Here is a 25,394-nt window from a genome sequence, read left to right as displayed (position 1 = left end):
CCTATGTGAAGCATGAGCGGAGTAAATTTCGTAGATCATGGCATTGAAGAGGGATGCATACCAATGGATATCTTTGTTGACTGCGCTTGCCACCAGCACGTTCATCCATGGCTACAAGTACAAATTCGTACACACTCTCGACCGCTGGGTATGTTACCAGCTGAAGTATGCCGCTATATTAGCCTTTGTTAGATCAAGAACGTAGACCGGCGCACCTTAACTCGTCCTTGTGTCATGTCCTCGTCCCCAGCAATGCCCTGCTATCCGGCAAGCTGGCAACAGTCAACGGAGTATTTGTGACTGCAGCCGACACAGATGTTGCCGAGATCCTTCGTCTCCCATCTTCTTCTGCATCCACAGCATACCCACACGCAATCGGGGACCGGTTCTGCGCCCGGATAAGGAGTGTGTTGTAGTATCGGGAGTGCTGAGTTTCGTTGCTTCATGTCAGAAATTTCTTTGGCGGTGGCTCTTGCGCTGGCGGAGAACTGTGATCGGAAGACTTCAAGTGTGGTTGATGTGCTTGAGTTGGGCACAGTGTCGCGTCGCTTTCGAGGGTATTGTGGATTAGAATTGTATCTAGAGACGCTGATGCCGTGCTCGATAGCAAACGCGCAAATGTGCTCTGAGACCGGACACGTGCCTGCTCGTTGTCACTCGTGGGTTCTGCTGGAAGATTTCGTCGGCATTGTGACTAGCGATGTGAGTGATTTTGAGTGATAACTTAATGAGCTGTGAAGCAGTGCATCTAAAGCAGTGAGTAGTGAAGAATCGCCTGCGTGTGTGTAAACCCAGTGCCTGGGTCGTGGTTGCCAAAGTGAAATGTTAGTCAGAAAAAAGAACCGACCATCACGCCACGCTCAACACCTTCCTATTAGATGATGCACCTTGACTATGCCTTCTACAGTCCGTCCAGTCTTTCGTTACCCTTGGCTCTTTCTCGAAATAGAAGTATGCTTTATTAATTTTCCGTGCTATTTGTCGTTCGTGGTGGCCGCCATCCCCACATGCCTTCGTGACACAGTATCGTACACGAGAAACTTGCTCGGCTTCATGTAGGCGAGCTTGAGAGGAACCTAGATGACTGTATTAACTGACAGCGACAGGAGCTTTACCTCCTGGAACTAGTTCTGCGGCGCGGTACTGTAGCCGCGCGGCCCGCTCAATTCCATCCAGCCTGCAGCTTCTGAATTGCTTCATCCTCAGAAACCACATCCGCCATCTTTGCATTGATGTCGGAAAGGTTTGCTTTGTGGACCGCAGGTGATAAGTCACCGCATGCTTCTCCCACGACCTGGAATGATGATTAGTGACATTTACAGGGACTCATGCGTTGCCGAGTCGATCCGCACCATTGGTCGAAATCCAAAGCACATGCAATCGAGGGCAGTCGCGCGGACGCAACCACTTGTACTGACACCACAGATTATGACAGTATCGACGTTGCAACTTTGGAGTTGCGCAGCCAGATCGGTCCCGAAGAATGCGGACGGGTAGCGCTTGGGGACGACGACTTCACCAGCGGCGGGCTCTAAACCAGGATACCAACTTTCAAGCCCGTTCCCGCAGCCGACTTGGAACAGCTTGAGTAGCGGTACTTTGCTGTAGAACAGGCCCGCATCCGACATGTCCGGCTTCGTGTATTCGACTCGCGTCCAGATCAACGGCGTTTTGCCTTGGCGGGCGGCAGAGACGAGTTTTGCGATGGACGCGGGCGCCGCCGCAGACGCAGGGTTAGACTTGGTGTCCAATGGGCTGGCATCGTTCCAGTAGGCGTTACAAACATCGACAAGTAGCAGCGCCGGACGTTTACCCCATCCTATCCTCCCGGCGAAGCCATCCTGATAGTCGCGATGCGCTTTCTGGGTCATTTCGTCGTGGTTGTGGCACTAGAGGTGAGTCATGATTGAAATTGGGCGGAGAAGAGCGAGGAAACTATGACGGTAGCGTCGCGCCGCTTGCTATGGCCAGCACTGGAGGTCATCACCATTACCGTCCATTCAATTCGAGGCGCAACGTTGACATGACGGACTTATCAGCACTGGTGCCGGATGGAGCTTCGGAGCAGTTCCGCCAGGGCAATTAGGCGGCTTTCACGCCCCCAGACCATCGGGAGTAAGCAACCGGTTCCAAGCGGACCATCAATATACCGACATATACTACCCGAGGTATCTTGATCATTTCGCACCGCCACATAGACGGGCCCTCGGCGGAACCCATTTCAAAGGCTCTTGTGCTGAAGTTGTTCCGATGCAATGGCTTGCGGCATTGCCTTCCGCCCTGTCAGCATAGCGTTGATCTCTGGTGCACCCGTTACGCGCGTTTGAGGGACTCAATTCACAACTGCAGTTTGACCCCGGACTTGGCACCACATGATCGGACTTCCCCACATGAGCAGCCTGGGTACCCAGCCGGAGGCCGATGGCTCTCCTTCCCCCAAGACTGCCAGTTCTGTCCCCGCCATGGACGCAAAAGAAGGGAGGATAGGGAACGCCTTTGCGTGCGAGCGCTGTCGAAAACACAAGGTTCGCTGCGTTCCATCTGACACGCCGGCTCTCTGCCAGAGGTTTGTTTACCCCAGCCATATTTTTGCTCCACATTGAATGACACGTGCCCCAGATGCCAAAAGGCAAGAGTCGAGTGTGTGGAACATGTTGCGCGCAGGCGGCCAGCAAAGGCGCGCAGCGATGGCCAAACACCCACCAAGCTGCGCGACTTCGACAAGAAATTGGACAAGTTGTCTGCTATCGTTGCGACAATGGCGCCGGCTCCGACACAATGTAGTCTGCCATCGGTAGCCACCATCCCATCGCAGCTGTTGGATTCCACACAGCAAATGCCGACGCCGACACCAATCACCGCTCCGCCTGTATCGATGCCACCAGCTCCCAGGACGTTATCACTCCCCGCTCATGCAAATCAGTCCGAAAGTTCGGCGTCATTCTGGGAATCAATGAACGACACACTGTCTTGCCTTGGCCGACTGGATCCTGTTATCAGATCGATCAGCCTGGTGCACATGCAGATGCTGCTCGACACGTATCGCAGCATGGTCGACTTCTTCCCCTTTGTATCACTACCAAGAGACGCCCGCTGTCAGGACCTCTTCCAGAGCCGGCCGATGTTGATGTTTGCTGTGCTAACAGTCTCTTCTTACGATTCGGTCCCACTCCAAAGAGCACTGAGCCTAGAGTTCCGTAAAGTGGTCATGGTCCGGATAATGAAAGGCGAAAAGAGTTTGGACCTCCTACAGGGACTCTTGGTCTTCATAGCCTGGCATCATCACTACATGGACGTCCAAGCCGTTTCGATCACGATGCTTCTCCAGTTGTGCTTGGGTATCGCACACGACCTGGGTCTGGACAGTATAGGGAGGACTGTGAGGAGTCCTCTACAAAAGGAAAGCCCGCGAGACAGGGAAGCTAAGCGGGCTTATTTGGGATGTTACTACCTATCTTCCAACTTGGGTTTGATGGAGCCAGTCAAGGCAAGGACAATGACGCACACCAGCACACTCCGGAACTACGCGTCAGAACTGGCCTCTTCGTGGGAAAACACGTCAGATGCCGTCCTTCCAATACTAACGGATGTCTGCCAATACATGGAGGACGTGGAAGAGACTTTCCGTAACCAGTCAGAGCAAGCAGTGGTGGTTCGCACACAAGTCAAACGACTGAGCGATAAGTGGGAGAATATTCGTCTTGCATCCAAGCTGCAAGCGAAAGATTTCAGTAAGCAGCCACATCACTGTAACGTTCGCAATTGCTAATTTCTGACTAGCAATACTGCAATGGCTACAGCTTGCAGCACGCATACACCAGTATCGAACGGCAGCTTCCATCGATCTCGTAGATCGCGATAGTACACCGTGGGCTTCGGGCTTCCAGCTATCACTACGCGTCACCTTGGTCCGGTCCGTCGAACAGTTCCTTGACAACAGCACAAAGCTCCCGACCAAGCATTTCGATTTCGTGTCGCTGATCGACTGGCTCAACCTGATCAACACAATCACCAGCTTGAGCAAGTTGGCTATTCACGCCTCGCCCATGCCAGGTTGGGACGCTAGCGAGCTCCAAATAGCGAAGTCATTCGACTACTATCGCGAACAGCTATCCTCGCAGATGCCTCGCCCTCGCGATGCTCAAGACAGTCAAGAAGACGCGTTTGAGCGCTTCCGACGCATCACTTCAGTCATGAGACTAGCGCTGCACGATGCAATGGGTAGGGGAAGCCCGAACGGCAACACATTTGAGCTAGCGACAGGCTCGGGACGGACTGTATCTCTCCTCCACAATCTGTCACTGCCTAAAATCAACGGGAGTGGTACGACCAATGGAGTGGAGAAATTACCGAGTTTACGGGACGTGACTCCGTCGCTCGATATTACCAGCACCGACTTCCACTGGAAGTTCCTCATGGGCGCGGTCTGAGGGAAGATATGCCAAAAGCCTTGTGCGCACACCATCTAGGTGTCTGGCAGTGGTTCGATATATTGTCGCGATTGTTTTCGCGATCAGCCTCGAAACCGGTCACAGCACAATGACACCACATTCCGGTCGCCGTGACCACAGGTTTCCACATCTGCATCAAATGCCGGTGCATATTCTGCGGTCTTTCTCCGGCGGCATTATTTTCCCAGCAGAGACGATCGCGCATTACCGACTGACCGGTGGCTCCGTGTCGGTCCTCCCATCCAATGTCCGTCCGTGCCGAGGCCCAGTCCGCCGCACGCCTTCAAGGCACTTCCAAGGCAGTCCATCGGGCTGAATCCACATTAAAAAAAGTCACTTGCGCGCCTCCGAACTTCTACATGTGTTCTTGCTCCGCAATTCTTCCGTAATTTCTTGCGACGGCGCGGGTTATTTCCGCCTCTGGTTGTTAGCGTTGCGTCGAACTTTCTATCGCCGTGCATCTCTTGTTACTGTCGCTTATATACCCAGCATCAATTATCGCATCGAATATAGATTCTCGAGATGTTCCTGAAGTGTGCCTTTGGCTTGTGAAAGTCTGGACCTGAGTTGAAGCCAAGTTTTCTTACATGGAGCTGTGAGCGAAAGCATCAGTTTATGCGAAGAGGCGCACGCCACAGGCGTTATCACACGACCTCTCTCGTACTTGTCGCAACCACACAACTTTCAGCTGAATAGTGAAGTTTGAGAAGATATATGATGAGATGCTCTCAGCGACTATGACTTGATGATTATGTAGCGACTTTTCAGTCAGAGATCACCTCGTCAATAGTAAGCTCACTGCTCAAGTCTGCGGACCACTGCTCACTATTACTGTGTATAGCCATATCGTCCCTCTACACTGCACATCCATCCTCCTAAGTTGTCATCATACAGGAAAAACGACTCGAAACGCCAGTCATGGGCTGCATGTCAAGCAAACTCGCTGGAGCAAAGCACGACCAAGACGGATATGGACCCAACCCAGGGAAGCCGCCTGGCCCTCCCTACATACTTTCCGACGGGACAAACGCCAGAAATACATCTGGTAGAATGTACTACGGTGGTGGCTATGGCGGCGATGGCGGAGGGTATGGCGGAGGAGGAGATGGTGGAGGTGGAGGTGGTGGTTGATAACGACAACGAAAGACAAGATGCTTCCATGTTCTCTTGACCTACTTGCTGTCTTGTGATTATTCTTTTACCTTTCATAGGTAGCAATCTGTATGTGCTTTCAATGTATCAGCCGCAACTACAACAATGACATCTTTCTCATCCCTTCCATTATTTAATGGGCGGATTTAGTTATCGTGTATCTCGTGCGTGTTGCGGGAGTCGTGAGTGGCTCGTCGTTAATGGGTCATCGCGGTACCATGGGGGAGAGAGGGTGGGGACCAACTACAACAATGACTTCCGCCTAGCATAGCCGCCTTGTCAACCGTGCCTCATATCCGCTATGGCACAGCCAAGAAGTATGAATATCCCTCAGAACTGGCTTTCGAGCTTGTCCTTAACCTTCTCAACATCCACGAACCTCCGCAGTTTCATTCATCGACTGTTCCTCTAACTACTACTGACATCGTCAGCGCCTCCATTCGGTCGTCTTCACTTCACCGCAAGCACTCGAGATAGTGCACGCATATTCGCACTGTTCATTCAAGCTAAAGACTACCAAGCCATGGGCTCTTTTCTATCAAAGCTAAACCGCGAAGTCGAACGCGTGAAAGATGAAGTAAATCACATATCGGCAGTATATGCTGCCCGGAGAAACGGTGAAAGAGCCCGCGGATATTTCGAGGGTACTGCTGCATACCCAGGCCAAAACAGATCGTATGGACGCTACAACGGAAGACATGATAGGACCACCCCGTTTTATGACGGGGGTGATATGCACGGCAGGCAATACAGTGAATTGGATAGAGCAGACAGCGGGTTTAGTAACGGTGACGGTGGTGTTGTAGGGACGTCTAGTGAGGGCAGAGCGTCTGGTGGAGGAGGTGGAAGTGGAGGAAGTGACTAAAAATGGTTGGCTGCGAACGAGCTAGAGATCCTAAAAACACAGGACGTGGAATGTGCGCAGTCAGGGCTCTGGGTACTGGAACAGCTATCTTTTGTGCCGTTATCCAAAAGCTCAAGGTCACCGGGGAACATGCTCACATTGTGTGCTTCACTGCGCTCGCTTCCATTGTTCACGTATAAGATTTACAAAAAGCTACTTGTATCTCTCTTACTCTAAAGCTCCGCTCATTCTACATACCCATAAGCTTTCCTGACCGTCAAAGTCAAAACGTACCTCCAAGAAGAACAGTCCATCCTTTCTCTACCAACCCAAACCCTACATCTTTCTCCCAAACTCTCACCATGGGCTGTTCATCCTCGAAACCAATCCCCAAACCACCGGCAGTCTCCAACCCTCCTACCGCAAACCCACCGGCCCCTTCCCCCACACCCACCAAGCCAGAAGCAAAGACTCAGCCTGAACAATCAGCACTGCGCAATACTCCTACTCCTCCATTCATCACAGCGCCCTCGACCCCTGTTCCTATGAAAGGACCTTTGGGAAGCAAATATGGGTATTACGACACGGGATTCACGTGGATCAGCACGCGGGATAAGATGATGGAGTGATGGGTGTGCTGGAGTAAAGGATACTGATATGTGAAACTGAATACAATGAGTGCTATATGAACTAGACGATGAGTTGAATGTCTTTTGTGATGTGATGAGCCCTAGAACGTGAATCACTCATTCCCACACCAGTTTCTCAAAGCATCGTTTCGCTCATTGGAGATGCGAAGTCATAAATCGAATCTCTTCACTAACCACAGTGAATCCACACCTTATCCCCTCTCCTATAGTTCGCGGAAGCCTACTTCGCACACACCATCGAAGTGCCTACTACCAACCACCATCATCACCAGCCATCGACTCCCAACCTCCTAAACCAACCATGGGCTGCACATCTTCCAAATCCACAGACCCGCTCCCTGTCCCTCGACCTCTCGAAACAAACACCACTACTCACGTCACTACACCTACCGCCGAAGGTCCTAGTGCCATCTCCGACATCCCACACCCAGAGTCACAGCTGCCTCGAGCAACCATACGACAAGTGCCTCCAGACGACCCTGTCCCAACTAACAACAATAAGATACACGATACGCAGGCTGGATCGAACAATATACCGTACTACGAGAACAAGTTGTGGCGGAGGGGATAGATAGGTAGAGGAAGAAGTTTTGAATTCAAGTTGAGCGTCATTCGTATTCGAGAAGAGCCATGGAGAATACTAAAACAAGAAAGAAAAGCTAGAGTAGAGAAACATAGCAGCGTAACAGACCGAGTCTCAAGAAAAAGGTTCCCAAGCCATATCTCATACAACCAAATGATACAGAAGGAAAACCTCCCAAGCCATAAACGCCGCGCAATGCAACACACACCCATCCTAATTATACCTCCTACTCTTACTAGCCCACTCCTCCTCCCTCCTCTTCTTCTCCTCTTCCAACTTCTTCAACTCCCTCGCCACACCCCCACTAGCCCTCCACCAAACATCCGTACCCGTCCTTATCAACCTCTCAGCCGCACTAACCGGCCCATCAACCGCGGGCCTAACATCAAGATAAAACACGGGTTGTTCGTCTGCCTCGCCCTCGCCCTCCGCTTCAGATGCCTCCGGCGCACCCTCATAGTAATCAATAACATAACGAATCTCTTTACACCCCTTCTCATTACATCTTTCCACAAACCAATCATGGCGATCAAACGGCGGCGCCGTACCGAATTTCTCCGGCATCACGTAGCCCAGCCACTGCATAATCGTTGCTTTGGGCGTCGGTTCCGTAGGACGCCCCGTAAACCTAAGTAACTTAGGCGGCTGAACATCCCTATGATCCCACGTCGTCGTATCAAACGGATCCTCATGCGTGCCGAGTTTGAAATTCGCGACTTCCTCGCCTTGCTTGCATATCTCGTATCCTTCTTTCAAACCACGACTGAAGCGCCGTTCCCAGCCCATGATCTCCGCCCACGCGCCCTCGTTGAGGAAATTGTGCACGCCGACCATGCTTTCTACGGCTGTGATGTCGGTGTCTGTGTAGCCTTTGCGCAGCATGGCGTTGTACATTTGCTGGGGGGAGGGGTACTCCCAGAGCGAGCCGTCGCCTTTGGGGATCGTGGAGGTCTCGCGGTCGAGGGGGAGGGTGACGGATTGGGTGGAGGCGCGCTCGTTGGAGAGTTCAGAGAACATGTTGTTGAGGGGGTTGAGGCGCGAAAGGAGGCCTTGCTTTGGGGGTGGCTCGGAGGCGCTGGTGGAGGCACTCTCAGGTGGGACGTAGGGGCAGGCGCCGGCGGGTGTCTTGTTTTCGGCGACGACGGGCGGGACGGGTTTCTTGTGCATCGGGCATTCTGGCTGGGGGGTTGTTAGTGGGAAGTGTGTATATGGGGAGTGGGAGTGCGTACTGGTGGTTCCATGCTGCTCATGCTGCCTCGAGGCATGGCGTGCGGCGCAACACGTGCAGCAGGTGCGGCGGGTGCGGTGTCTGCCCAAAACCAACCCATGGTGAGTATTCGTATGCAAAGAGTAGTACGGCGAAAAGAAGAGGCAAGCAAGGGTATATAGGGCTGAAGAAGATGTGACGGGTGGCGGAGATTATCGGGAAGAACAATTTCGTGCAGGGTCCTCGTCGTCATCGCTCTAAGCACGTTAGGCGTACTCCGATTGGCTCGACACCTCAATGTAGTGAAGGTCGATTTGGAAGCTATATTTGGATTTTGTTTTGGTTATGCTCTTGATATCGTACGCATATGCGCAAATGTTCTACATATCTTGGTCAAGACGCCTTGAAATGTGCTCAACCATATTCTTATGATCCTGCCGCCTTCGCCAACTGACCAGTGCCCCGCGAGCTGAAGATAGCCATGATACCAAAACTGCCATAGAACAGAACCATGGGGTACGCTACCAGTCCCCGCATGGAAGTCATGCGCCCTACGAGATGTGTTAGTTCCCATCAAAAACCCCATCGGAAGGCTCGACTTACCAACAACGGTGAACATGGAACTGGAGCTGTAGGAACACCATGTGATGGCCAGGCTGGTCAGAAGGTATCCAAATAGCCCGTCAAGCGGCACAATGATTCCAAACATCGATACCAGAACGAGAGGGAGCAGACAGTATCCGAGCACCGATGCCGATCGTGGGAACGTTAACGAGGAGCCGAGATGTGAGCCATGCGGGTGACCGTGGTCTCCAGGTGTCGCTTCGACGACAGGCGGGGACATGAGCGAGAGGATCTGGTGGAGGAGGATCGTGCCAACGAACGCCAGACCTGTCTCTGTTAGCTACTATCTTTCTCCAAGCAGCTGTTTGACTTACCGTAGATGTAACCGAAATGAAGCTTTCCAGACAACTACTCCACGTTAGCTCTCATTTCTTTCTTGATATCGTGTCTCATACCAGTAACGACGTCCCAAAGATCAAGAAGAACAGTATCGGCCCTGCCACATCGCTGTCGTCCATGATATGTTGATCGATCCGACCGAACGGATTCAGCACAGCCAACGTCTTCATCTGTATATGCCTGAAGTTCACTCCCAACTCTTCCAGTAGCGGCGGCTCTCCATCGTATCCTTCCGTCCCAAAGGCTGCCAGCCACCCCGTCCGCAGCCCCGACACACCCATACCCATCTGCCCGCTCACACCCGGTGCAGCGAACCCCGCGCCATACTGTGCGGGATACGCTTGACTTGCTGGTGCGCCGTAATTTGCCTGGAACGGTGTGGAATGGCCAGATACCGGCTGGTTCGAAAATGACGATGGGTAGAATTGGAGGTTTTGCGCATTTCCTGCGCCGTATTGCGGGTTTTGTCCGTAGCCGTATTGCGCCATTGTCTGATATGCGAGTGTGTGAGGTATAGCGACGAAGAGGAAGTGTCGGAATGTAGCGATCTGGCGTTGGGTAGGTCGTGCAGCTGGTGCCTGGCGGAGGTGGAGCGAACGTGTCCTGGGGAGATGTGGTACGTGGAGCGAGAGACGACGTCACCGAGGATTTTTGCGCGGAAAGGACAGATTGCGTGAAACGGGGGTGTTGGGTTTGGAAAGTGAGGACTCGCGCGCTGAAGTGGGAAGAAGACAATGGTTTGTTTGCAGTGTTGAGGCTCAATGTGGCAGCCACATGTCATCGTGTGCATCGGCCCTGGCCAGCCGTCCACAGGCCGATGAGGGCTTGGCAGCGACACGAGGATCCAAAGCAAAGTTAACGCCGTGAATATTTAACGACCATGTCTAAGCTATAGTTCTACGAAGCTTATGAATGTTTACTCGTTACGTTTCTCATCCTCAACACGGGATTAACATAATAGACGGGGGTCCGCTGACTGGGCCGATATTCTGGCGAATATAACGCAACGGCTTGAATCCCTCCTGCATCACCCAGTCCAAACCAATAACCGTACCCTCTTTATTGCGTATGAATACCAAGAGAAATTGCTCGTAGCTCGAGTAATCAACCAGACATCTTGTCTCCATCTCGTCCCTCGATCCAGGCAAAAAGCTAAACGTGTGGGACTGGTAGTGTTCCAGAAGATGGCACTGCGAATCCATGCGATTCCGTTTCATCTCCAATTGATCTTCACTTACCTTGTACACATGAATAATCCCCTGTATGTCTTCGTTCCGGTACGTCCCCTCAAGGCTTTCGAGACGGGGACACGGCGTATTTAACATGCGGTCCTTCTGCAGATCGTTTTTCATCTCGGTATATCGGTTCAGACTACGGGTAGATAGCTTCTCCGCCCTCATACCGAAATCCACTTTCGGGGTCATATCGAAGAGCGATTGGACGAACATCTGAGCAACGAGATCAGAGCAGTCTCCAGCACTCTGCGCGTTGGTCAGGACGACCACAGCTGATTTAGTCTCCGGAAAGAGATAGATGGAGTTGAGATATCCGGTCACCTGGCCTCCGTGGTATAGTGTTAGCCGCGGGTGCGATTCTCGTCCGATGATGTCGTCTCTCTGTGGGCCGTTGGTAGACAACCACCCAAGTTGTGTCGAGGGAATCATGTGTCTTGCCCATCCAAACGCGTACGAGTTCTCGTTGGTGGTATCGTCCGTAACGGGTATCTTGCGAGACGTGATTTGGCTGATTCGCCTGAGCGGGTTTGTCGATGTGCTTTGCGCGTCCGTATGGTCGTCGTGGTGTACTGCTTCGTATTGTTCCGTGTTGAGACTCAATCCTTGCATGGCCTCAATGGTGTCCTTCTCCGTCCCCTCTTCTTCCAACCGTTCCATTACTGCTTGCGACCAGATGAGCATTTCCGGAACGTTCGACCAAATCGCCATTGCGGCTCCACAAATAGTCTTGTCTGAAACTTGAGGCATTCGTAAACGTACTGGTCGCCTGTCGTGCAAGACCGTATGCCCCTCAGCCAGATTTCCACCCTCGACTTTCCATCGAGAACACGTCGATCTACTCATTCCGAGAGGCTCAAAGATTCTCTTCTTGACGAACCCTCCCCAGCCATCCACGGCATCCTCGCCGCCTACCGCTTTAATCACCTTACCCACCAGAGCGTAAGGCCAGTTGGAGTAATGGAATCCGGTGCGAAATGTGTCGTGAACTGGCATGTTGGCAGTGATATGTAATAAATCTTCTGGAAGAAGCAGTTCTGCGCCTGCTGCGCCATACCACGCGATGTCGAGCTGTGGAAATCCGCTGGAATGAGAGAGGGCTTCTGATAGACTCATGTGTTTGCCTATGGCAGGATCTTTGTTCTGGGTAAAGGGTATGTATGTGGATAGTGGTTCGGTCCAGCTCAGTTTGCCCTCGTCGACGAGTATACCACAGGACGCGGCGATGAAGGCCTTGGTGAGTGATCCGATCATGTAGAGAGTTGAATTGTTGACCGGGATATAATTTTCGTTCCCGTCTGCGAATCCTTGGCTGTGCTGAAGGATGACCTCGCCTTCGTGGAGGATGCCGATGGAGACAGAAGGACATCCGGTGATTCCCATCAACTTCCGGACTTGGGGTAGACAAGCCCGTACTCTATTGCAGCATCAGTACAAGTCCTGTCATATTATCGGTATTGTTAGAGTAACCATACCTCTTCTTTGCTGCAGTAGGATCCATGGCTTATTCTTGGATCGATAGTGATGGTGATAAAGCGACTCCCGTTTTGCGAAACCGTGGATAAATATCGACCAAACAATAAACGCAGGTAAAGGTGAGGAAGTCGAGGACGTCAACTGCGGACATGTTGACGTGCCGCGGATAGGCGACAACACAAACAGGCAGGAGCGTGTCTGCCGAAACGGGCTAGATCGACCACGCCCATATCCTGCATGATAGGTGAAAGAAGGAGCGAATGATCACACAGCAAAGCCGCACCGCAGATTCGATGCTAGACAGCCAAGCATGCGAAATGTCATTTGCATATTTCGGAGAAGTAGGTTCGGGAACCGTGTCCATAGATTTGAGGGGGGTATCTAGTCCTAATACGAAGAGGAGAGGGAAGTCATCAATCATCAATCATAAATCCAGCCATAGCTGTGGTCGCAAGCGATACGTTTGCTGTTGGCCGAGGAGGTATCCAAGCTCTACTCAAGCGACGAAAGCCAAGTTCAATACATTTCCCTGGTCCTTCGTGAAGTATAGTTGCACCAGTCGCACTGTAGACGAGTTAGTTGATGTTTACACGCCTCATCGCACCATACTAACCAGAGTGTCAGAAGACGCGTCGTTATCCTCACGGCAATACTCGTTGTTGCATTTCCTGCAGGTGCGGATGAAAAGCTCCTTACAGCTTATGCACGTATGGCCACAGCCAAAACAGTCACGTCTCACGCCGATAACCTGTGTTTTTTTCACGTCAGCCTATTTCTTGACCAAAGAGTGAGCACATACCTTGGCGCGCAAGTGCCAGTCTCCAGGTGCAATTATCCAATATAGCCAGGCTCCGGGTTCCGGAATCCAACTACATCGTAACGGCCTCAAGGTAGCATCGCTGCTCGCGCGCCAAGGTAGGTCCTTCATCCCCACATCCCGTCGCTACCGGCTCCGGCCATCATTTCCTCACGGAGACAGTGTTCCACGCAGAGGCCCATATGTACCTTGATGGTTTGCTTGGGGAGCAGTTGGCTGGTCCCGTCGGGTTTGAAGCTCTCGGTGAGCTCCGTCTGCTGTAGTTCCGTACGTTGGGCGGTGACCGATCCAGTGTAGCAGTTCTCGTCCCACCACTTGTGACATCTCTCGCACCAGCGTCCTTTCAGGCAGTCCTCGCATCGCACTATGAGAGGTGGAGGGGCGGATCCGTCGAGAGTGTGTGGTATTTGCGCGGCGCGTACGGAGGACCCATGAAGTGGTACCGGACTGAGTAGCGGATGATGCGACGGACTGGAGTCGCCAAACACTGCCGGGCCTTCTGGAGAGGAGTGGCATGTCTCGCAGCCAGACGGACCTAGCGCTACAGTGGCTACTGTAGGCCGCAGGAACGAGGATGGATGGGGTGCGCCATCTGCAGTCGCGTCTCTGACGTACGCCTTGCTTGGGTCATGGCGTGGTCCTCTGCACAGAACGGCGTCGAAAGCGATGATGCCTTCGCACGCCTGGAGAATCTCTGCCCATTCCGGCGACGGCCGCTTAGGTATGATCTTGCCAGAAGACTGGTACCACTTGTCCTCGGTCCGCGCCAGTACAGCTTCCAAGGCCTGCTGCGACTTCTCGTTCCATTGCGCCCCTATCTGCGCCCCTTGTGAAGTCGTCACGCCCTTGGGAATATGTGGGGAAGGCTTCTTCGTGACGGGCGACGCAGGGCGCGGTGTTCGATCGCGGGTGCCAAAGATGTAGATGCCTTTGACTCGAGGGGTGCCCGCAGGCCTGGACGGTCGGACCGCGTATCGCAGGTATTGCTGAAGCTTCCTCTCGTTCAAGTGTTTGGCTTCGCGGATCGAGAGTATGCGGACGTTGAAGCGTTCCTCAGTAAGCAGTTCCTTGACCAGCTCGGCTGTTACGCTGAGCCCGTCTAGTACGAGTGTGTGGACATTGCGCAAGACGTGCAGCTTCTCAAGTCTGTTGAAGATATGACGTAGAGGGCCGCTGTAGAAGTCGTCTTCGGTGAGGGCTTCGTCCATGCGCTCAGCACGGAAACTGGTACCGCCGATATCAAGAGGTCCATCGAAGGGCACAATAGCAGACTTCACCGGAGAGAGATCCAAGTAGCGAAAGGCCTCTGGCGACTGGAAGACAACATGGTGTAGGGATTTGCAAGTTCGCGACAGGTTACGGAGAGCAGATATTGGCAGGTACGGGGCAGTTTGGCGCAGGATCAAGGTGTTGGAAAGCAGGTCCGCCAGGGATGTAGGAAGGTCGTCACTGAAGGTAGAAGGGCCCATGGTGAGGGCTCGGGGAATGCAACCAGAGAAGTTTGGCCAGAGGTTAGATGGGTACTCACCGAATCTTTATTACACAGCGCGAGGGCAGGGCGGAGTAGCACGTGCCACTGATCTGACACTGCAGGTGTGTGTTGGATGAGCAAAAGGAAAGACTAATCGAGGTTGAGACGCTGCAGGAGATGGGGTTGTGGGTGCGTGGGATACCGCCGATGCTTCGTTCCCTGCGGCGATCGCAAGCGCAAGACCCTGCCAAGAGGCGTATTAGCAGGACAGCAAAGCTTCCTGCATAGGACCTGCACGATCAGGCCGCGATGAAGCATAGATTGGAACACGTCTTGCAGCCAAGCCCGCGCTGCAAGTCTTGGTGGTCGAGTGGAAACAGGCTAAAACAGTCGCTGCGAGATGTCAGGTAGGCGACGCGACGCGCAAAGCCGCCGGGGGATGTTCGCCCCACGTTGGCCGCTTAGAACATGAATCGACATATCGAAACTCACCGGAGCATTGGCATGGACGACACAGATATGGTTTAGGTGCCCGGGGAGATTCTCGCATCTTTGTTGAGACGCGCACTTCTGTTGATCAATTATGATGAATTATCCAAACACGTCTACACATATATGGGCTGTATGTTGCGAGATACTCAGGTATGCTCGTGGCTCTATCGGTGTGTCTAAGAAGCTTAGTCACCGTCTCGCAGTTGTATCGGGAAACCATCGCTTGCACTGTGAAAGATGGTAGACCAAATATAGAATATACATGACGACTGCGAGTGGTGAAACTAGACTTCTGCTGTATGCTTTCAACGGTGGCGGTATCTTCACGCGTTACCACGCGAGGCTTATCGATAAGCCAAGCGGGCCGAGGCGAGGCAGCGCAATGACGCCAGTCATTCACCGAAGCTTCGAGTCGCGAGGCGCATATGTCAGCCATCTCACGCCTCTGAACTACAGCGTACCATCATTCATGTGTTCCCACAGTCTTTACCTTCACCTCTCTAGACCCGACACGATACAACCATGGACCCGGAAGCAGAACCAGCAGAGCTGAAGTGGTCCGCGCAATACGAACTCGCACATGCGACGCGAAGCACGCTACCCGGCGACAAACTACTCCTTCCCCCATCAGCGTTAGAGCAGCTCCTTGCCGCAGCACCTGTCGTTCACGTCGACGCGAATCGACCGCACATCACCGCTTTCGATCCTTTTAACCCATACACCTTCAACGCCGAGCGCCACGCACGAGCACAAACGCAGGACCGCTTCCAGCAGCTGCCCCACCCGCTTACGTTCCGCTTGGTCAACCCGGATAATGGCAGAGTTGTACATGCAGGCATACGCGAGTTCTCCGCAGAGGAGGGCGAGGTTGTACTGAGCAGTTTTCTGAAAGAGGCATTGGGAATCAAGGAACAATCTGCGGAGCCTTCTAGGAATGCCAGCCCGAATGGTCAGGATGAAGATGACGTGGCTATGTCGAATGGAGCAATTCCTCTGGGGACAGAAGGTGCTGCATCTACAAAGATCACAGTACATGCCAAGCAATTACCAAAGGGCACCTTCGTAAAGCTACGGCCTCTCGAAGCTGGCTATGACCCGGAGGATTGGAAGTCGCTACTGGAGGAACATCTACGGTCCAACTTTACAACCTTGACGAACGGAGAGGTCCTGGCTATAAATGGTGGTCGAGGAGTTGATGGCAAGCGCGAGGAGTTTCGCTTCCTTGTAGACGGCTTCAAGCCCGAAGGAGATGGCATTTGCGTAGTAGACACGGATCTGGAGGTGGATATCGAAGCATTGAACGAAGAACAAGCACGCGAGACTATGAAGAGGATAGCTGCCAAGATGCATCGCGCTCCCGGAACATCACAAGGCAGTTCCACCGGCGGTGCGGTCGACATATTCAACGCGCAACCTGGACAAGTGCTTGACGGCGAGTACGTCGACTACGAACTGACATCCTGGGACAGATCTCAGGGGCTGGAAATCCTCCTAGACGAAGTAGAAGATGGAGATGAGATTGATCTATATGTCAGTCCATACTCGTCACGACAGAGAGTTCGCCCACGAGAGGACGAGCATGTTTTCGCAAATATAAGAAGTCAATATCCGAAACGCATACGATTACAGCCTACAAACGTCGAGCTTGACGATGCGGAAGCTGTATGGATCTCAGTTCATGCATACCCATCTGAGTCACCCTCAAGCACGCCCAAACCCTTCCGTCTGAAGGTGTCGATTTTCGACCCCAAGACAGAAGGGATGGATGGGCTGGACGAGGCCCTTGAGAATGCCAAAGCGGTGGGACCGGACGAAGTGATCTGCAAAAACTGCCAACAAGTAGTTCCTAAAGGCTCACTGTTCTTGCACGAGAACTTCTGTCTAAGAAACAACATCCTTTGCCCCCAAGGCTGTGGTCAAGTCTTCCAGAAGCGCTCGCCGGCTTTCCAGAACCATTGGCATTGTCCACACGATACTTTCAACGGAAACACCACATTGAGCCACCAGAAGCACGACGCTCTCTACCACACACCACAGATGTGCTCAATATGCGACATGGAATTCCCATCAATGCCCATGCTCTCCCATCACAAAACGACCGTATGTCCCGGCAAACTAATCCTCTGCCGCTTCTGCCACCTCCAAGTCCCGCAAGAAGGCGACCCCAACGACCAATCCCCCGAACTCCTCCTCTCAGGCCTCACACCCCACGAGCTAGCAGACGGCGGCCGAACAACCGAATGCCACCTCTGCAACAAAATCGTCCGCTTCCGCGATATGGACACACATCTCCGGCACCACGATCTCGAGCGCCTATCCCGCCCCCCACCACGCCTATGCCGCAACGTAAACTGCGGCCGCACCCAAGACGGCGCAAACAAAGCCGGCGACACCCGAGCTGGGACGCGCAAAGGTCAGGGCCCCGGCAATGAAATCGGCCTCTGCAGCGTCTGTTTCGGGCCTCTATACGTCTCGCTCCACGACCCAGAAGGTAAAGCACTGCGTCGCCGTATTGAGCGTCGGTACCTCTCCCAGCTCCTGACCGGCTGCGGGAAAGCGTGGTGTAAGAACGAGTACTGCCGTACCGGTCGGAAGAACCTAGGCCAGGAAGATAGATCCGTTCCGACTAAAGATGCTATTCCACTTGTTAAGCCTTTCCTGCAGGGTATGGATGGGAGGGGGTATGAGACCCCGTTGCACTTTTGCGTGGACGAGAGGACGCAGAAGTGCAGGACGTTGGCTGAGATGGTGGCTGCTGAGAAGGGGATTGAGGGGAAGGGGGGGTATGGGTTGGAGTGGTGTGTTGCTGCTATGGAGGCTGAAGGTGGGGATTTGGATAGGGCGAGGAGTTGGCTTAAGGGGTGGGCGCCGCAGAGGACGGAGGCTGGGGGGTGAGATGGGAGGGTTTGGAGTGTTTTGATAAGGTGTTTGTAGATGGGTAGGTGTATAGAAGTATGATGGATGGTGGTTGGAGTGTATAGACTAGATTAGAGAGATACCCAGTAACAATATCAACGAAATTGCATAGGCCTAGAGCACGGCAAGGCGGATGCGTACACTGCATCCGATACTAGGCAGTGTCGTATGCAATGTACGCATCCGCCTTGCCGTGCTCTAGGCATATACAACCATGCTATGCCCCCATCTCATCTCCCGTCTCTAAAAGCCAAACCCTACAATTTACTCTTCCCCCCCTTATCCCCTCCCTCCCTCTCCGTCTGCCTCCCCATATCCTTCGTATCACTCGTCTCCGCCTTCAAACTCGCCGGATCACCAAGTTGCGTCTTGTTCACCTTGTTTCCATCGTCGTTCGCAAGCGTCCCTCGTACTTTCTTGCTGTGCGGCAGATCCTCCTTTCCTTCCTCTTTCTTGCTACCTGCACTCCCGCCGTTGCCAATGGCCTTCTTGTCGGCGCCGCCGGCTGATGTACCGGATTTGACGTAGGGGGCTGAGGGCGTGGGTGCGCCGATGGAGGAGGTTTCTGAGGATGGCGGGGATGAGGAGGTGGAGGTGGAAGAAGAGGAGGGAGAAGAGGAGGGAGCGTCGTTTGAAGGGAAAGTCTTGCTATCGTCGTTTTCAGGTTTCAGACTAACGTGGTCGCCTAGACGGGGAGTGGGTTTATCGGAGTTCATGGCTTCTTTTGTCTTTGGGTTCGAGAGGGTGCCGCGGACGGAGGAGGAGTGGGATGTGTCGACCATTGTTGCTGACCAGGGTAGTTTTTTGTTGTCCAGGATGTATGATGTATGGTATGAAATCAGGATGGTGTGTAACCGCGGAGCATGGAATCTGGGGAAAAAGGGCTGGTTATGACATCTAGACCTACTCCTGTACCTCGGCAGCTACGCAGCTACATCATTGAGAGATAGTGCGTGCTTTGGTGGTGGGAATGCTTGATGGAGTGTCTAGCGCGTGGGCATGACGTCTTGCATTGTGAGGCGCGTTTTCACATGAAGATCTTCGTGATGCTTTTGCGCGTTTTGGATTCCTTCAAATTATCGTTCAATTTGAAGTCTATTTGGGACTCATTGGTTGCAGACTTTGGAGTTGAGTTTCTGAAGTGTTGACGACTGTTATGGTCATGAACGAATGAGGTTGCCCAGGTGTGCTGATGGCTTACAGAGCGGTGGAGCTCCAAGCTCCCCACAACCCGTCCTGCCGTTACACCTCGGCATCTTTGCTACCCCAGAGTCTCGCGAGCTCCGCAGTCATGTTCTCAATGAACGCGAAGGCAGCACACGCGATTCGCACTGCAAACACTATCAATGCGCCATCATGGACGCGAAATATTCCCACTTGTTGTCTGTTCCCTGGGCCGCTGCCTTGATCAACGACCCCAACTGGACGCCGATGGAGACCAGCTCGCGGTCAGTAAAGCCATCAGGGGAAGACTCCTTTTTCGCAGGGACGCTTGGCACTGATCGCACAATAACAACGCTTCTTACGTTTCGTCCGAAAAACGAGGAAGCAGGCGACATCGCATACAAAGAGATCAAAACGATTGTGGAGCTAGGCGATGGGCTACAAGGCTACCCACAGATCGCACACGGCGGCTTCCAGGCAACGTTGCTTGACGAGATGTCCGGCGTCTTGATCGGGAAGGTCATGGAGAAAAAGGCGCAAAGGGCAAGTAAGGACGGTCGCCGCGCGCCTGTCGCAAGCTACGTTACTGCCTGTTCGTCCATACCATGCATCAGCACCGAAACACCAGCTGAGCACAAACAGATCTAAACACTACCTACAAGAAGCCGGCGCCAACCCTGCTGACGCTTCTCTGCACAGCCAAGATCGAACGAATAGAAGACGGCGGTCGCAAACTATACGCTCGCGCGACTCTCGAAGACGGCAACGGTACGATATACACCATCGCCGACGGCATGTTCATCAGACTTTCGACCAAGCTATGATACCTCTAGATGATCATGCGCTCTGCACGGGAATAGGCAGTGACCCACAGTACTACTATGTGCCACGGAATATGGTAGAGGTAGCCGTCGAAATGTCTGGGCATTCGGATACCAAACTCGACAGTACATGGGCCACCACAGCGCGTACTACGCTTGTACATGAATACAATATCTCATCTGCAAAGTCGCACCGCTCGCGTGGCCATCTGTCATATTCGCTGCTTGTCGGGAGTTTGGTTGCATGGAATCGCGCAACATAACTGCCGCGACCCTCAGCAAAGTCTGAGAGACGGCGAGATGTCGCGCACCTCAACGCGCATCTCAACCCCTTTTGCAATACTGAATGCTGGTACACTACGATTCCAGCCTACGAATTTCAAGGTTTCGTTCAAGATACCCTCTTAGGCAGGCGTGTAAAGAATCGCTTGAGCTATTCACCTGCTCCACCACGAATGGACAGTCCGACTTTGACCGAAGTTACAAGCGTACATTCGCTTGACCTCCTGTATTGCACATTCTATTACTTTTTCATCGACTTGATGCTCAGATTTTGCCATGTGCGAAGCTACTGGGTCGGCGCCTGCTCTTAGTGGCAGATAGCCCGAAAGTGTAAGTCGAGTCTAGCCACATGACTGGTCATAGCCAGATTCTTTTAATCTATCTACCCTGACCCACATGATCTACCCTGTGCATGACCGTCGCCTAGGCCCGGCTCCTGTGCATCTGGGGTATTCGACGAGGCGCTTGCGATGTTGCAATCTCAAAGCATACACCTAGGAAATTGTCTCCAAACATGGCGTTCGGCCGACCTCTAACCAGCAACAGCTCCAAGATGCCCAGATCTAGGCATGCCCGAGTCTGCAAACGACACTACACTCCGTGGTCAACGTTCACGCGCCTGACTTCGCCGTCGTCATTTGCGATTTTTGACTGGCGCCGTTTCAAAACAAGTCTGTTCCAATCAGGCAGGTCAAAAGAAAGGTGTCGGACTCGCCTTCACGTTGCTTGTCTCGCGGAAGCCTCACAAGACTCTCTGCATTCACCGCATCACAACTATGGGTGTGAAGTGAGTGCTCTGACGTCTAAGAGACTAACACATGAGCACGCGCGCTTGAGGCTTATGCTGCAGGGCAAGATCATAGGGCAGACTCATGCAGTGCGACGCATGGCATTTCTACCTAAGACTACCCCACATTTAGGCTTCGTGGCGAACTACTGTTGACGGCGCAAATCTGGGGTCTTAAGATTCATGACCGCGGAGCCAATTGCCGGCTTCAACGCTCTGGTCTTGGCACTAGCGTCCGTCACATGCTTCCAAGGTTTGGTCGGTGTTTGCACAGTCACTGGACAGCGCTTCACGGAAATAATATGCGTAGGGCCGTCCCGGTGACCAACGCTGCATCGAGGTTAGTTGCATATCCCCTGAGTCTTCTCACAACTTCTGCTTGTAGCTCACCCACAGCATGTGTTGGGCAGCATGTTAGGTTATCATCATCATCTGCAGCTATTCATGTTCAGATAGCCACTGCAACTTGCGGACGTAAAGCATATCACACTGCTCACGAGAATGGAACAGGCTGTTCTACTTACCAAACAACACAAAACACCCTTCGGAGATGTGGCTTGAAAAGGAAGGGCGCGTACCTACACCCTCCCTTTCCCCAGACTATGTTACTCAAGCTAAGACATCTCGAAGCCGGGACCTAAGTAAGCTATGTAACCCTTCAAACGGCAACGGGGGCAGCCGCCTAGTGAGTTAGTCTTCGACAAGGCCTTATGACCTCCTAAGTGGTAGACGGTGAGTATCTCATCACCGGATGTCGCTAGCTAGCCAGTCGGCAGGCTTCATGGGGGGCAGATCTCCAAATGATCGCGTGGGTGTATGGATCTTTCTCCTATCACGCACTACCACGACGTGTAGCTGTGAACAAACGGGGAGATTAAATAGGCATCATGGTCTCCCTTTCTGAGACTTCTTCTCGCTACTACAGTCTACACTCCTTTGTACTCCTCCTCTTTGTGTTCTCACTGAACATACCATTATCTATTGGCATATACTCACGACTATGCATTTGTCCTTCTTGCTCACCTGCCTCAGTGCAGTCGGCATTCAGGGTGCTGCTATCGGTAAGCAATGACCTTTTGCCTGAATAGTTTCGTTACTGATACACCACAGCACGCTTCCCTAGACAGATCGTAGTGAATGATACCGAGCCTACCTCGAACATCAGCAGCATCCAGGGAGTTGCTGCTATCACGGATGGCTACTGGCTGAACGACCTCTCCGGCAACGGAAGAGCTGCCTTCAACGCCAACGGTGCTTACAAGGTGTTCCGCAACGTCAAGGAGTACGGAGCAAAGGGTAAGCTACTTTGCTTTTTGTGTTTCAGTACAAATCTAACACTCCCATAGGCGACGGTGTCACCGACGATTCCGATGCAATCAACCGTGCCATTGCCGACGGCAACCGTTGCGGTCCCGGCGTGTGCGACTCGGCCACTGATTCCCCGGCCGTTGTCTACATTCCTTCTGGAACTTACCTCATTGGCAAGCCCATCATCTTCTATTACATGACTCAGCTCATCGGCAACCCCCGAGGTCTTCCTGTTTTGAAGGCTGCTCCAACTCTCCAGGCTATTGCTCTCATCGATGCCAGTCCTTACCAGAACAACGGTGCACCCGGCTGGACATCAACCAACATCTTCCTGAGGCAGATCCGCAACCTGATCATCGACGGCACAGCTGTTGCACCAACCAGCGGCTTCCAGGGTATCCACTGGCCCGCTTCACAAGCCACGACCATCCAGAATGTCAAGATCCGCATGACACAGGCATCGAACTCAGTCCACGCCGGTATCTTCGTCGAGAACGGATCTGGTGGCCACATGGCTGACCTCGACATCGAGGGTGGCTTGTACGGCATGAACATTGGAAACCAGCAGTTCACCATGCGCAACGTCAAGATCTCCAAGGCCATTACTGGTATCTCGCAGATTTGGGATTGGGGCTGGTTGTACGCTGGTCTTACTATTAGTGACTGCGGCACTGCTTTTTCTATGAGCAACGGTGGCTCGGCTAATAAGCTTGAGGTTGGCTCTGTTGTTATCATCGACTCTGAGATCACCAACTGCCAGAAGTTTGTCGATATGGCATGGACCCGTAACAGCGTTCCTACTGGTGCCGGACAGCTCATGCTGGAGAACATCAAGCTTAACAACGTGCCCAACGCCGTCGTGGGAAACGGAGCTACCGTCCTCCAGGGCGGTACCTTCACTATCCAGGCTTGGGGTCAGGGTAATAAGTACGCACCTAATGCCAACGGTCCGGAGAAGTTTCAGGGAACCTTCACCCCTGTTGCTCGCCCTGGAGGCCTTTTGGATGGCAACAAGTACTACGCCAAGTCAAAGCCGCAGTACGAGAACCTCAACTCTGGCGACTTTATCAGTGCTCGCGGCAGTGGAGCCACAGGTGATGGTCGTACCGACGATACCCAGGCTGTTCAGAATGCCATCAACAGGGCTGTTTCCTCTAACAAGGTCCGTCCCCTTTCAATCTCACACAATCTCATAATCCGAGGCTAATCATTGTCCAAAAGGTCCTCTTCTTCGAACACGGCGTCTACAGAGTAACCAACACAATCTACGTCCCCCCCGGCTCCCGCATGGTCGGCGAGACCTTCCCCTCAATCATGGGCTCCGGCTCCGTCTTCTCCAACAAAGACTCCCCCATCCCCATCATGCAAATCGGCAAGCCCGGCGAAAGCGGCCGCATCGAATGGTCCGACATGATCGTGCAAACCCAAGGCGCCACCCCCGGCGCCATCGTAATCCAATACAACCTCAACACCTCCCGCGGCTCCGGCCTCTGGGACGTGCACACGCGCATCGGCGGCGCCAAAGGCACAAACCTGCAAGTCGCGCAGTGCCCGTCCACCGTCGGCAGCGTAAAACCCGAATGCATGGCCGCCCACACAAACGTACACGTAACCAAGGGCGCCAACGGCGCATACTTCGAGAACAACTGGTTCTGGACGGCCGACCACGACATGGACGATGCGCGCAGCACGCAAATCACCATCCTGACGGGCCGCGGCCTGCACGTCGAAGCCTCAAACGTGTGGCTCTGGGCCAACGGCGTCGAACACCACGCAAACTACCAGTACCAATTCAACGGCGCGTCTAATATTTTCGCCGGCTTCATCCAAACAGAAACACCATACTACATGCCCACGCCCGACGCCTCCAACCAACCCTACGGCACCTCCTCTGCCTACTCCGACCCCGTATACCCATCCGGCGCCTCCGCCTACGGCCTGCGCGTGCTGAACTCAAAGAACGTGCTTGTCTACGGTGGGGGTTTGTATTCCTTCTTCCGCAATTACAGCACTAGTTGTTCGAGCGCGGATGCGAGTGGTGGGGCGCGGATATGCCAGAATAGGATTTTTAGTATTGAGGGGGATAGCAGTGTGCAGGCTTTTGCGCTGAGTGAGGTGGGCAGTGAGTGGATGATTACGGTGGATGGGGTGGATAAGGCGGGTTGGAGGGATAATTTGAGTGTTTATTCGAATACTATTGGGTGGCTTGGGTATAGGGTTTAGGGTTGAAGAGGAAAGTTGGTAAGGGGGGTTGGGGTTGAAAGAAAGAGGATTGTATATATGGGATGGAGGGCGGTGTTTGGTGTTTTCGGGGGGGTTGTTTGGATGGCTGGTTGGCTACGGTCGCTATCTTTCTGTCCTGATGGATGGGATGGAGTCTTGGGTTTTATACTGCTGTTGTAGTATACTCTTTCCTACTGAATGCAAAGGATCAAAACTTATCGGTTCTTCGTCTCTCTCTCTACTCACTAATGGTCTATGTGGCACCCCACATTTAGTAGTCATCTTTCTGCGAACTGGAATCCGTGATCCGAACCTCACTCGATCCGTCCAGCTGATCAGCATCGACATCATATGCGCGTCAGGGTCAACCTTCCACATGTGCGACATCGGCGACCACTGCATGTATTGTACAACGGGGTAGTCAGGGGATTGCTCGTATATGCAGTGCTTGTAAACGTCGGTATGTAAGAACACCAGGTAATCACAAGTAACCGAAGTTCACATTGTATCCGAACTAACCCTCATGCGAGGCTAGCACAGCACAACCCAAACCTG

At 53.0% G+C, this 25,394-nt stretch overlaps 10 protein-coding genes across 10 annotated transcripts; 4 read left to right on the top strand and 6 right to left on the bottom strand.

The window, feature by feature from the left end:
• Positions 1 to 1,162: 1,162 nt before the first annotated feature.
• J4E87_009440 (uncharacterized protein) lies at positions 1,163 to 1,871 on the bottom strand (the record flags this gene model as incomplete). Its single annotated transcript, XM_049381017.1, has 2 exons — positions 1,163 to 1,294; positions 1,353 to 1,871. 2 exons carry the CDS (start codon positions 1,869 to 1,871, stop codon positions 1,163 to 1,165), a joined length of 651 nt encoding a protein of 216 aa, XP_049229238.1.
• Positions 1,872 to 2,372: 501 nt separating this feature from the next.
• J4E87_009439 (uncharacterized protein) lies at positions 2,373 to 4,430 on the top strand (the record flags this gene model as incomplete). Its single annotated transcript, XM_049381016.1, has 3 exons — positions 2,373 to 2,566; positions 2,620 to 3,731; positions 3,781 to 4,430. The coding sequence occupies 3 exons, from the start codon at positions 2,373 to 2,375 to the stop codon at positions 4,428 to 4,430; spliced, it is 1,956 nt and encodes a 651-aa protein (XP_049229237.1).
• A 3,463-nt stretch (positions 4,431 to 7,893) lies between these two features.
• Positions 7,894 to 9,008, bottom strand: J4E87_009438 (uncharacterized protein; the record flags this gene model as incomplete). Its single annotated transcript, XM_049381015.1, has 2 exons — positions 7,894 to 8,855; positions 9,005 to 9,008. 2 exons carry the CDS (start codon positions 9,006 to 9,008, stop codon positions 7,894 to 7,896), a joined length of 966 nt encoding a protein of 321 aa, XP_049229236.1.
• A 305-nt stretch (positions 9,009 to 9,313) lies between these two features.
• On the bottom strand, positions 9,314 to 10,631 carry J4E87_009437 (uncharacterized protein; the record flags this gene model as incomplete). Its single annotated transcript, XM_049381014.1, has 5 exons — positions 9,314 to 9,438; positions 9,491 to 9,778; positions 9,826 to 9,859; positions 9,907 to 10,421; positions 10,625 to 10,631. The coding sequence occupies 5 exons, from the start codon at positions 10,629 to 10,631 to the stop codon at positions 9,314 to 9,316; spliced, it is 969 nt and encodes a 322-aa protein (XP_049229235.1).
• Positions 10,632 to 10,954: 323 nt separating this feature from the next.
• J4E87_009436 (uncharacterized protein) lies at positions 10,955 to 12,583 on the bottom strand (the record flags this gene model as incomplete). Its single annotated transcript, XM_049381013.1, has 3 exons — positions 10,955 to 11,002; positions 11,089 to 12,499; positions 12,558 to 12,583. The coding sequence occupies 3 exons, from the start codon at positions 12,581 to 12,583 to the stop codon at positions 10,955 to 10,957; spliced, it is 1,485 nt and encodes a 494-aa protein (XP_049229234.1).
• Positions 12,584 to 13,482: 899 nt separating this feature from the next.
• Positions 13,483 to 14,844, bottom strand: J4E87_009435 (uncharacterized protein; the record flags this gene model as incomplete). Its single annotated transcript, XM_049381012.1, has 1 exon — positions 13,483 to 14,844. One exon carries the CDS (start codon positions 14,842 to 14,844, stop codon positions 13,483 to 13,485), a length of 1,362 nt encoding a protein of 453 aa, XP_049229233.1.
• Positions 14,845 to 15,860: 1,016 nt separating this feature from the next.
• On the top strand, positions 15,861 to 18,233 carry J4E87_009434 (uncharacterized protein; the record flags this gene model as incomplete). The annotated part of the gene is made up of 1 exon (XM_049381011.1): positions 15,861 to 18,233. One exon carries the CDS (start codon positions 15,861 to 15,863, stop codon positions 18,231 to 18,233), a length of 2,373 nt encoding a protein of 790 aa, XP_049229232.1.
• Positions 18,234 to 18,511: 278 nt separating this feature from the next.
• Positions 18,512 to 19,036, bottom strand: J4E87_009433 (uncharacterized protein; the record flags this gene model as incomplete). The annotated part of the gene is made up of 1 exon (XM_049381010.1): positions 18,512 to 19,036. One exon carries the CDS (start codon positions 19,034 to 19,036, stop codon positions 18,512 to 18,514), a length of 525 nt encoding a protein of 174 aa, XP_049229231.1.
• A 574-nt stretch (positions 19,037 to 19,610) lies between these two features.
• J4E87_009432 (uncharacterized protein) lies at positions 19,611 to 20,242 on the top strand (the record flags this gene model as incomplete). The annotated part of the gene is made up of 2 exons (XM_049381009.1): positions 19,611 to 19,965; positions 20,061 to 20,242. 2 exons carry the CDS (start codon positions 19,611 to 19,613, stop codon positions 20,240 to 20,242), a joined length of 537 nt encoding a protein of 178 aa, XP_049229230.1.
• Positions 20,243 to 22,308: 2,066 nt separating this feature from the next.
• EXG1 (exo-1,3-beta-glucanase) lies at positions 22,309 to 24,839 on the top strand (the record flags this gene model as incomplete). Its single annotated transcript, XM_049381008.1, has 4 exons — positions 22,309 to 22,369; positions 22,419 to 22,604; positions 22,655 to 23,778; positions 23,838 to 24,839. The coding sequence occupies 4 exons, from the start codon at positions 22,309 to 22,311 to the stop codon at positions 24,837 to 24,839; spliced, it is 2,373 nt and encodes a 790-aa protein (XP_049229229.1).
• Between the last annotated feature and the right edge of the window lie 555 nt (positions 24,840 to 25,394).

The sequence above is a fragment of the Alternaria ethzedia genome (assembly GCF_023757985.1).
Source record: "Alternaria ethzedia strain BMP 0044 chromosome Unknown scaffold_35, whole genome shotgun sequence".
NCBI classification, from domain to species: domain Eukaryota; kingdom Fungi; phylum Ascomycota; class Dothideomycetes; order Pleosporales; family Pleosporaceae; genus Alternaria; species Alternaria ethzedia.
Note: the sequence above shows the minus strand (reverse complement) of the source record. Positions and strands in the feature narration are given on the sequence as shown.